Source organism: Fonsecaea nubica (genome assembly GCF_001646965.1).
Source record: "Fonsecaea nubica strain CBS 269.64 chromosome Unknown Scaff198, whole genome shotgun sequence".
NCBI classification, from domain to species: Eukaryota; Fungi; Ascomycota; class Eurotiomycetes; order Chaetothyriales; family Herpotrichiellaceae; genus Fonsecaea; species Fonsecaea nubica.
The window spans coordinates 1-10,491 of NW_019173871.1; the positions used below are offsets into that span (position 1 = coordinate 1).

Sequence of the window (10,491 nt, forward strand, 5' to 3'; positions counted from 1 at the left end):
GAGAGAGGAGGAGGAGGAAGTGGAGAAGGAGGTGACGGGCCAGGTGCAGCGAATTCAAAAGTCGATATTGAATCGAGAGGCGATACCCCAGGTACTAGCGACAACGAAAACGACGAGGGAGTAAAAGAGAACCACAACGAAAAGGACGATGGTCAATCACGACAAGACCATTCCGGCGACGACCAACCATATGATGAACGGCATCAAACATCCTCTTTCCCATCCTCCTCGTGCTCCTCTTCGTCATCATCATCATCCTCCAACGAAGAAACCAGCGATACCTCTGGCCCTCAGCACCCGCCCGACTCGTCCCCTTTCCCAGCGACAACTACACCCACTACCACGGACAAAAGAAATCCCCCATCCGTATACAAGACACTGCTGACGGAGGCGTGGCGCTTCTCCTCAACGGGCAACCGGGCGGAGAGCATGTTTCTGGCCTCGGCGTGGGCCGTGTATCTGGTGTATTTCCTCGGATATGCCATTGGGAAGTAGTTTTTGGCTGAATGAATCAAAATAAAATACAATATTGTCGTTTGCCGGTCTCTTCGTTCAGCGGCGTTCCATCCCACGCATATCTTCCATTGAGAGAGGCACGAGAGGTTTACCCAAGTACTGAGTACTGTAGGGAAATACCTACCTTCCTCCATAGGTACCTACCTGATACCTACCTAGATAGGGACTTATGTGCGTATCCGAGGTACATACTGTATGTCCATAGGTTTCGACTTTTTTTCCCTTGTGGCGACCTGCAAGTATGTATGTATGTATGTATGCCACAAGTGCCTCGCCTTGCCTCGTCTGGCCTGTTTCCCTCCATACGAGGCATTGCCTGCCCTTCTCGTTAGTTCTACCGCAGTCACTGACGAAGTGTCCAACTGGACCTGCAACGCACACAAAGAGTCACGGAGATGAACAATCAAGGATAAAAAGGTACACTGTATTTGGTACTCCTACACCACTTTCGCATTTCAGGAGTTGACACCATGCTCCCTCCCACCGCAGGACGGCAAGTAGCCACTAACAATGTCATTGTTTCAGGCTAGAAAGCACGGGGCCAACATCATCTCAGCCTCGTCCAACACATCCAAGCCACTGCCCCGTCAACCCCCGGTTTGGAGCGACCAAGTAACCACTAAGAAACAACATGTATGAAGCTCCCTCAAACCCCCAAGCCCCTTGCAGTCGACTTCCCTCCCTTCCTCACAGGTTCTCACCTCGTCCATTCCAATGGCATGACTGATACAGGCGCATTCCAACCGTAGCTTTGTCTGAGCGTCATAACTGAGCTGGGTACGTATATCTCTGTAGATCAATCTTTTGCTCCCCAAGAAGCTTCGAGGTCCAGGCATGTAGAAGTGCAAAGAGGTGATATGAATGATAGTCTGCACTCGATTCCATTAACTAGGGCCACTTTTATCCTCATCGGTTCCGTCCACTACCATGCAGGGCATATCGCTGTTGACATTAGTGGTCTGTGAACTTTTGCCGCTTTGACTTTTGTATCTTCCTCCTCCTATCGACGAATGCTCGCTTTTATCTACAAAGAAGGCGCTCCAATGATTTCAAGAACGATCGCGAAATATGACGGCAAGACCCCGTCATGGTCTAGAAGACATGATAAATCCGTGGGCGGCGGCCAGTTCGGTGGAAACAAGGACTATGGCGAGAGGGACATCATGCACTTCATGCACAAGTGATTTCGAGCATTAATTGGAGATCCGTTGGTAGAACAATAGATAGGCAACCTTGTTGTCCTTGACAAGGTACTTGGGATTTGGCGTCTGCTTCCCAGATGAGTCTTTGGGCGTCAAGGTTCCATTGACCACGGCACTCATTGTCGATTTGGTTCTGGAATGCCCATTGACTTGACTCCACGTTTTGTCCGAAGCATCATCCTCGTCAGTTGCTTGGTCAAATTGTTCGAAACGGTTGCCGCTAGCTGTGTGGCGTTCCAACGCTGCTGCAAGGACCTTCGGGTCTTCTTCGCTGCCACCCTCGGCGACCTCTTCGGCTCTGATACGACGCAGTAAGGTATCGTCCATGCGGATCCATTCGCGGCCATCTTGGCGGCGGATGTCGACAGTGTAGTGACCGCCGTTGGCGTTCTTGCCGTGATGGTAGATGACACCTGTGAGGCGGTATTTTGGTAAGCCACCGTGCGCCGTGTACTTGTTCCGCACCTGCAGAGGGAACACTTCCTTGGGGATTTCGAGTTCTAGTGGGTAGCCGACTTTTTTCCAGATCTTCTCCGCGCGTTTTGTGGTGTTGTCATAGTGGAATCGTTTCAGGTGCAGGATCAGGACTGGAGGTAGAGTTTCAATGAAGACTTGTTTTGTCGCAGTGGCTCTTACTCCTCTCGGAGTGTAAAAGTCACCCTGCATACTTTCCGGCCTCGTAAGTCCTTTCAAGGCATCAATGATGTTGTTTACCTGCGGAGAACCGATATCAAGCTGCAACGGTGAGTATGGCTCCAAAGTGACGGACAACTTATTCCCGGACACTTTCAATTCGGATCGAAGTTTCCCACCAAAGATGTTGGTCACAGGAGATTCTGCCGCAGTCATGCCCGAAGACCGAGTGACTGCAGACTTCTGCTTGTGGCCGACTTCCATCCAGCCATTCTCTGTATCAGCGTGCTCCGAGGCATTGGAAACACTGCCAACAGGCGTCGTTCGGCCGGAGCTGGAAGCCGTGGTAGATCTCATGGCGCGAGCACATTCTTCATGCAATTCTTCCAGTAAGAAGCCAAGGAATTCCTGGGCATCCTGCTGGTGGCCTCTCCTCATTTCTCGGAACCGAGGCAGATCTTTGATTGCAGCATAGACATACTCTGGAATAAAAGAGTCGCCATAGTTCTCATAATCATCTGGCTTCAAGCGCAGGCGGAGCTGATCCACAGAGTTTGCGGAGCAGATGATGGGGTACTCTCGTACAAACATGATGATTGCATCGATCAAGGGGGTGTCGCTTTTGAATGTATGTGGAGCTCTGTCAGCCAGTTTCGCTATGAAATCGTAAAATGGCAAGCAGAAAACAAGTACTTGCAACACAGAGTTCATGTAGCACATGTTTCCAGTATTGACAAGACCACGTGGTTTGAGAAAAGATATCTTAGTTGGCGCTTCAACGATAGAGTTCATTTCGTTCAGCACTTCGGATAGGGTCTCACTCTTTGCAGTTCCAGAAATAGTTGAGGCAGCCTTCGACGGTAAGGCTGTGGACTGGCCACTCCGCGCATCATTAGCCTTGAATAGGTTTGCCCAGGATTTTGGCGGGGCAGGAGGTAAAACAACAGGAGCAGCATCTTCAGAATCCGGCTTCGTCTCTGACGCTTCTGTTGGGGTGATCTGAGTTTCCTTAATGTCTACAGGTGTTTGTGCTGGTTCGGATGTCTTTGATTGTGTCGAGACGACCGAGTCACGGTGGCTTGACCGCGCTGCAGAAGGGCTAGAAGGCAGGACTGGGACAGCTGGGAGAATGGGACCAGCAGGTCGGGCTTTCGGTTGAGTTGGGGTTTGCTGAGACTTTGACAGAGGAGCATGAACGGCAGAAGAGGGGGTCGTTGGTTGGGTAGAGGCAACTTCAGATGGGGCGTCCGACGGTAAGGGAGTTGATGCTTGTGTGGTAGGTTGTTCTGCGGAAATGTCTGCAGACTCATCCTCCTCTTGACGTACCGATTCCAGCTGCTCTTGGGCGGGTTCTTCTTCAACGGGCGCCGGAGTAGTTGGTGCAGGAGGGGTTGGCTCTACCAATGGGTAGACGACTGGTTCTGAGGCAAGGAGGGAACGAGGAATCCGCCGTCTCTGCCTAGGAGCACGAGGTGGGAATGCTTCGCCGTCAACAGACAACCAAGGCACAGGGGGATAAAAAGGTTCCCTGGGAGTTTCAGCGGACGGGCTTTGGACCCGTTGAGGCGCGGGAGAAATTGCTGGGGAGATGGTATCTTTTCTTGTGTTCACCGTGCTCGAGGTACTGAGAGGAGGAGAAGGTGGTGTCTGAACCGGGTTTGAGGCAATGGATGGGGCGGTCGAGGTTGGTTGCGGCGGCACAGATGGCGGACCTTGAGGGTGTCGAGGCGCAGGCTGCACGTGCGGCTGGCTGGATACCACCAGCGGGCCGTGATGTGGATGAGGAGCTGCGAGAGGATATTGAGGAGGTGGTACAGGAAGCTGAGCATAATATGGCGGTCTGCCATGCATAGGATGCATGTGGGGTTGTTGATATCCATACCAGTTGGGTGGATAGTGCTGAGGGTATTGAGGCATCATTGGCGCCATATGCTGTTGATAGAATGGCTGGTATTGCGGATGCGGCCTCATGGGAGGTGGCATGTTCGCGTATGGCCCATCATGGCGCCTCTGAGGAGGCTGCATGGGCATGGGATGTTGCCCATAGGGATGGTGGTTTTGTTGCATCGTTCTAGAGTCGCGTTCAGGACCTTCTGCGCCAGGACATGATGTCAAACAGTGGGACGAAGCGCGTCTCTTCTCTTCTTGGTCGGTGGTCTCCTAAACCAACGATCTCTGCTGTGCCATACTTCACAGAGGGCGCAAAGACGACAGGCAGTTGGAGTGAGCGGTGATGGGATGCTGCGTTGCTGCTGCCAGGACTCATGCGCCCAGGGGAAGATGAAGGAAGGTGAGGGAAAGCGCGGTCGGTTGAAGTCGATCGAGGCGATTACTCCCGGACAGACGATGTGAGGCGCCTACGGACGGCTCACCGACAGGAGAGGAAGAAGAGTGGAGAGGAGAAGATGAAGATTGCTCCAGTGATGGTCAAGCAAATTATGGAAGAAGAGGTCCAAGTTGCAATCTTTCTGTGATGCGCAGTCACTCACAGTTCAAGTTCGGCGGATTTCGCAGTCGGCCGGTGGGCGCTAACCACGAACCACTGCTAGACCGGCTATTCGCCCCCTTCTCCAATCCTCGGTTGGCAATTAGGTAAGCCTGCTGGGCGAGTTTGGTTAGTCCTCTGTCTCGTCAGGAGTGGTGAGTGGTACTGGTGGTGCCAGCGAGAGTCATGCTCATGATCATGTCCCCCGCCATGACTTGCCATCGCCGTAGTCCTTCAACCCTGCGCTGTCGTCGATTGTTTCCACCTCATTCAACTACCACCACCCCTTCACTAGGGGTGATTGTAGTCTGTTCCAATCAACTCCGTTTGTCGGATGCCTCCTTTTGTTGTTGTGCTCTCGTTTATCTTCCTTTCTTGTCGAGGACTCTAGTCTGCTTCACTGCCGGCTTGAGGAGACAATACAGCACCAGCAGCGATGTCATCCAGCGCCACCTCCATTCCGCCCACAAGCAAACTCCCTCCGTCCTCGAATTCGTCCAGTTTCTCGCTCGCTCCTCCCGATACTTCCTTCTCCAAACGCTCGAACAGCTCAGGGAGTTCTGGTGCAGCTATTGCAACGCGTCAGATCCCGCAGGCGCGCGGGAACCAACCATTAAAGAAGCAGCACAAGCAACAAAGGAAACCTCGTCTTGTCGATGAGGATGTCCTACACGAGACTCACGCCATGAGGTCCATTAACTCACGCAAGGGTCAAACCTCCATCACCCATCTCATGAACTTCTCGCTCCCTCCCCGCCCACAGCATCACTATCAGCATCACTTCAATCATCGACACCAGAGACGTAATCCTACCTGGGGTCTTGGCTCCGGCTATCATGCTGTGGACAAAGCCCGCTATGTTCATGCAAACTACCGCTTCGTCGTCCGTCCTGACCGGGAATACCACGCACAGACAGTCGACGCAGATGTCTACGTCAGTTGGGACGCTGTCTTGCAAGTGCTGGCATCGGCCGAGACTCAAGATGCTAGCTGTCCGATCTGCCTGTCCACTCCGGTCGCTCCACGCATGGCTAAATGTGGCCACATTTTCTGTCTACCCTGCCTCATCCGCTATATGCACTCTACAGACGAATCCAACCCTGTTCCGGACAAGCGACCCAGATGGAAAAAATGCCCAATATGCGAGGATAGCATTTATATATCTGACGCGAGACCGGTCAGGTGGATTCAGGGCAACGACGCCAGCATGCTGAGAGAAGGTGGTGATGTTCTGCTCAGGCTGCTGAAGCGCGAACCCGGTTCAACACTGGCGTTGCCTAGAGACACCGCAGAGAGCAACGGCCACTCGGAGGACATCCCCTGGTTTCATGTGGCTGGGATGATGGAGTACGCTCGCTTCATGAAAGGTGGTGAAGACTATATGAAAACTCAGTATGACCAGGAGATTGCGGCTCTCGATGCCCAGGAAAGGGAGGACGAACTGATGTTTGGTGACGAGAACACATGGACCCGGAAAGCTGTCCTGGCCGTTGAAGATGCCAAACAGAAGTTGTCTGGGTTGGGAAATCCACCTGTGGCAGCACCAACTTCTCCCGCAAAGCAACCAGAGATTCCGGAGTCCTGGGAATCAGCCGACCAGGAGTCTTCCAACCTAACTTCGGCAGTCAAGTCAATGACTCTCAGTCAAGGCCTTCCTACCATGAAACCCGCATCAGGTCCATCGAGACATGCTCACGGACCCCAACGCCCATTATCCCACCCGTTCTATTTTTACCACGCATTACCAAATTTCTTCCTTTCACCCTTAGACATCCGAATTTTGAAAGCTGCTTTTGGCGACTTTTCGGCATTTCCATCGACCATCCTCCCGAGGGTAGAGCACATATCTACGGGACATATCATAGATGATGACCTGCGCAAACGTGCCAAGTACATGGCTCATTTACCATACGGGTGCGAGGTGACATTCTTGGAATGTGACTGGACCGATGTCATCAGCCCAGTCATTCTAGAGCAGTTCCAAGATGATATTACCCGGAGACGAAAGAGGAACCTGGAAAAAGAAGCAAGAGAAGAGAGAGATAGAATCCGAGCCGAAAAGGAAGAGGACGATAAGAGATGGGCTGCCGCCCGAAGACCGCGGAGACCAAGCTCTGTACCAAAGAGTTTCACTGAATCAGATTTCCAGCCATTGGTCGAGTCGGGCAATCATACAAGTTCTTCGCCAGGCGAATCTGGTCTGGCAACAACACCGCCGTGGGGTAACGCGCGGGCTCAGTCTGCGTTTGCAACATTGGCCACACCGGGCACGAGTCCTGACGCACCTCGAACGGTTTGGGGTACGGCGGCAGTCGCTCCACTCTCTCCACCCCTGCTCGCTGCGCCTGAACCTGTGAGCGCACACGCCGACGACGGCTGGTTACAGGGATGGGAGCAGGATCTCCTCGACGAGAGCGATGCCGTGGCTATGGTTGAGGCCTCCTTGAATAATGGTGGCTCACGCTCCAGTGGTGGTGCCCCGTCTTCGAAGAAAGGGAAGAAGAAGAAGATTACACTTATGTCAACGGGCAATCGACGTGGCGCTTAGCAGTAGCTTGAGATTTTCGATAAACCATTCCATGTGTTGAGAAGTGAGATGTGTCAACGACAGCAATGAGAATTGAACGAGAAGGGAGTGCGAGGCATACTGTGTGATTGTAGATATCGGCGACCGATCTTGAATTGAGCCAGGAAGCAAATTTGAGCCTTTGAGCAAATAAATACATGCTCAATGGAATCGAAATTCACGAAACACAATAAACAATATTGTCATTGCATATAATCTACCCAACTCAAGTTTGGAGAGACATGGGATGTCTGAATCCGCAGCGGGCGTATGTGTTGTCCGAGATGTATGCCCGGTGATAATACATCCGAGTATCGAGTATTGTGGTCGAAGTCTCTTGACTACCACCTAGGCACACAAGCACAGTAAGTACGAGGTCATGATACGAGATACACGGTAGATCCAAGCTGGGTCTCCTTTGGCGAAGAAGAGGAGTTCAAGTTATTTCCACTACGGGTGGTTGGTGTGATGGAGCATACAGCATACAGCATACAGCATATAGTACGGCATACGGCAAACGGCAGATCGATTCCGTCAAAAAGAGATGAATTTCCCAGTCTAGCGTCACTCGGTACATTTGATCCCCTTTCTCCATGCCATCGTTCGTTCCGTTACATTCTTGTCCTTGACCTTGTTTGATCCATAGGCTGCTATGGGTTGTCAAGGCCGGCGCGTCCGTGTCTCATTCCATGTATGCATCATCGTCGTCTTGGTCGTCGTCGCGCACATCCAGAGCAATACCGTAGTCGTGATGGATTTGCACACCACGTCCCTTCGCCCGCAGTCTACATACGCAAATACTAGTCTATGCCATCTGGGCCAGAAAATCTAGACATCGATGGCGTCCACGACGACGCCCTTGACCCAGTCGTAACCCATGACCCGGGCGACCTCTTGGGCCGTCTCGTGGCTGACAAGGGCGCTGACGAGGTACAAGCTCGCGTCGATGCCGCTGATGGTGCCGCCGCTGGTGATGACCCGCATGCCGCCCAGCTTCATGCTCTGTCGGCGCACCAGGTTCTCGTGTTTCAGGTTGCTCTCCCGCCTAGCCAGGGAGCCCTTGCGGGCGGTGCTCCCCTTGCGGTTCTTCTTGAACACGTAGGGGTTTTCGTCCAGGTTCTCGCCCAGGTCGAAGCGGGCGTTGTTCACCACGTAGCGCTCCTCCATGACGTCGGTGCGTTCGCCCATCTCGCGCGCCGCGGCGTCTTGACACTCCTTCTCCAGCTTGATGTAGAAGTCCGGGTGTGTGGTCGCCGCCAGCCCCTGCAGGAGGCCCTGGCTCGCCAAAAAGAGTGCCGCCGTGTCCACGGCCAGCACGGTCCGCTCCCTCCCGGGGTCAGAGGTCTGGGCGTCGGCGAATGCCTTGATGATTTGTGTAGGTTCGGCCTTGTCTTTAAGGACCTGCATGCACTTGTCCTTGCCGCCGGGGACGACGAGGACGTCGAATTCCTTGAGACGCTTGTGTGCTTCCTTGTAGGAGACGTGTGCAGTCAATGTGACGCCTTGGGCGGTTAGGACGTGTTCCTGCGCGGCGGCGAAGGTGACATCAAACGCTTTGCTTTCTGGATTGCTTGCATGTCAGCTTGGTCTGGTAGGTAAAAAGGCTTGTCGTGTGACGCGGGGTTTTGGGCGAAGGGGAAAAGTGTCTACATACCTGGGTCGCTGGCATTGTATTGAGCGTGAGTGAGAACTTCAAGCGGGCCGGCAAAGTCGAGCAGGTCCATGCCATCGTGCATGGTGATGAGGACCTGGATGGGCTCGTTGGTCTCGGTGTCCTGAATTGCACTCATCTTGCCGGCTGTAGATGGGTCTGTGTTTGGGGAGAGGAGGTGAAGAAGGGTATTGTGCCTGAAACAGGTGAAGAATGTAACGTGAGTGGTTGGCTTGAGTGATCAAAGGATCTTGAAAGGCTGTGTGCAGATGTTGGGGTGTGGTGGTTTGTCTGGGGCTTGGCTGCGGTGACTGATTGAAGGAAGGGGAAAGAAGGACAAAGGAGGAGAAGAGTTCGCCAACTTGGCCTTGTGCCTTGTCGGAGAAGGTGGCACGACAGCTTGGTGGCTCGGTGGCACCAGTGACTCGGTGGCGTGGCTGGTTTGTTTCTGCGGAGACCCCACGAAATTCCTGAGCAGCCGGTGGCCAAAAATCGTGGGGTACTGAGAGGCACTTGACGCACTAACTGAGGGGCACCAACCAGGCAACCAGGCCATCAGGCCACCAAAAGGCGCTGGCGAGTGAGAAGACCTCGTCGCAGTCAAGTTTCTACCACACTCTCGACACCACCTGCATCATGCCCTCGCTCTCCTGTTACCATCACAAACCCACGAAGACTATTATGCGGTCTGTCAGGATAAGGACAGCCAAGGACACAGACTCCTAAGCTTGTGAACATCTGATATCAAGCCTGTCAGAGACGTCCATATTCCTGCTCCCCGGTTCTGACTTCACCCCTTTCCCATTGCGTGCAACAAACATCAGTTATCCTTGCTCGTCTTGTATTTGCTCTTCCCTCTGAACCAGAGGCTGAGATTTTCACTTTTGATCTGCGATGTCCTTCCCAGCACAGGTAGGCCTGCACTGTGTGTCAGCTGCACTTTTATGCAGTTCGCAGATACGTGGGATATGCCATTGCCAATCGACCTGAGCAGCACTCACACTCTTTGCTTTGAACATGCCTTGGCGCCACCCAAACGCTGGATTTCTATGCAAGAAAGGCACAACATCTCGAATTAATGCTCCTTTGAGGCTCGTCTGTCGTCACTGAAGAGTCCCTGTGCATGCCAAATGCAACCCCTGTCAATTGACGGCCAGAACTTCGACAGACGCATGACGGCCCCTTTGTCGCTGAAAGGAGCGGTGAGGAGCGGCGAGGAGTTGTCGACAGGGATTGATGCGCCCGACGAACGTGTGTTCGGCAGCCTGACCTTTTTTCTTATCCAGATGTTGACCCAGAGTGTCGACTTGCAGCGAGTTGCAACCGCGACTGCTCTCAATGTTTGGCGCTGAGCCCATGTCAAGAGCGGTATCATGCAAGGTAGGGTTGGGACAATGGGCCGTCCAAGCGTCCATACCGATCTTCGATGGCTAGACTG

The 10,491-nt window shown here is 53.2% G+C and overlaps 3 protein-coding genes across 3 annotated transcripts; 1 reads left to right on the top strand and 2 right to left on the bottom strand.

The window, feature by feature from the left end:
• Positions 1–1,709: 1,709 nt before the first annotated feature.
• Positions 1,710–4,334, bottom strand: AYO20_11751 (hypothetical protein; the record flags this gene model as incomplete). Its single annotated transcript, XM_022649966.1, has 1 exon — positions 1,710–4,334. One exon carries the CDS (start codon positions 4,332–4,334, stop codon positions 1,710–1,712), a length of 2,625 nt encoding a protein of 874 aa, XP_022494057.1.
• Positions 4,335–5,272: 938 nt separating this feature from the next.
• Positions 5,273–7,384, top strand: AYO20_11752 (hypothetical protein; the record flags this gene model as incomplete). The annotated part of the gene is made up of 1 exon (XM_022649967.1): positions 5,273–7,384. One exon carries the CDS (start codon positions 5,273–5,275, stop codon positions 7,382–7,384), a length of 2,112 nt encoding a protein of 703 aa, XP_022494058.1.
• Positions 7,385–8,230: 846 nt separating this feature from the next.
• On the bottom strand, positions 8,231–9,192 carry AYO20_11753 (hypothetical protein; the record flags this gene model as incomplete). Its single annotated transcript, XM_022649968.1, has 2 exons — positions 8,231–8,964; positions 9,057–9,192. 2 exons carry the CDS (start codon positions 9,190–9,192, stop codon positions 8,231–8,233), a joined length of 870 nt encoding a protein of 289 aa, XP_022494059.1.
• Positions 9,193–10,491: the final 1,299 nt, after the last annotated feature.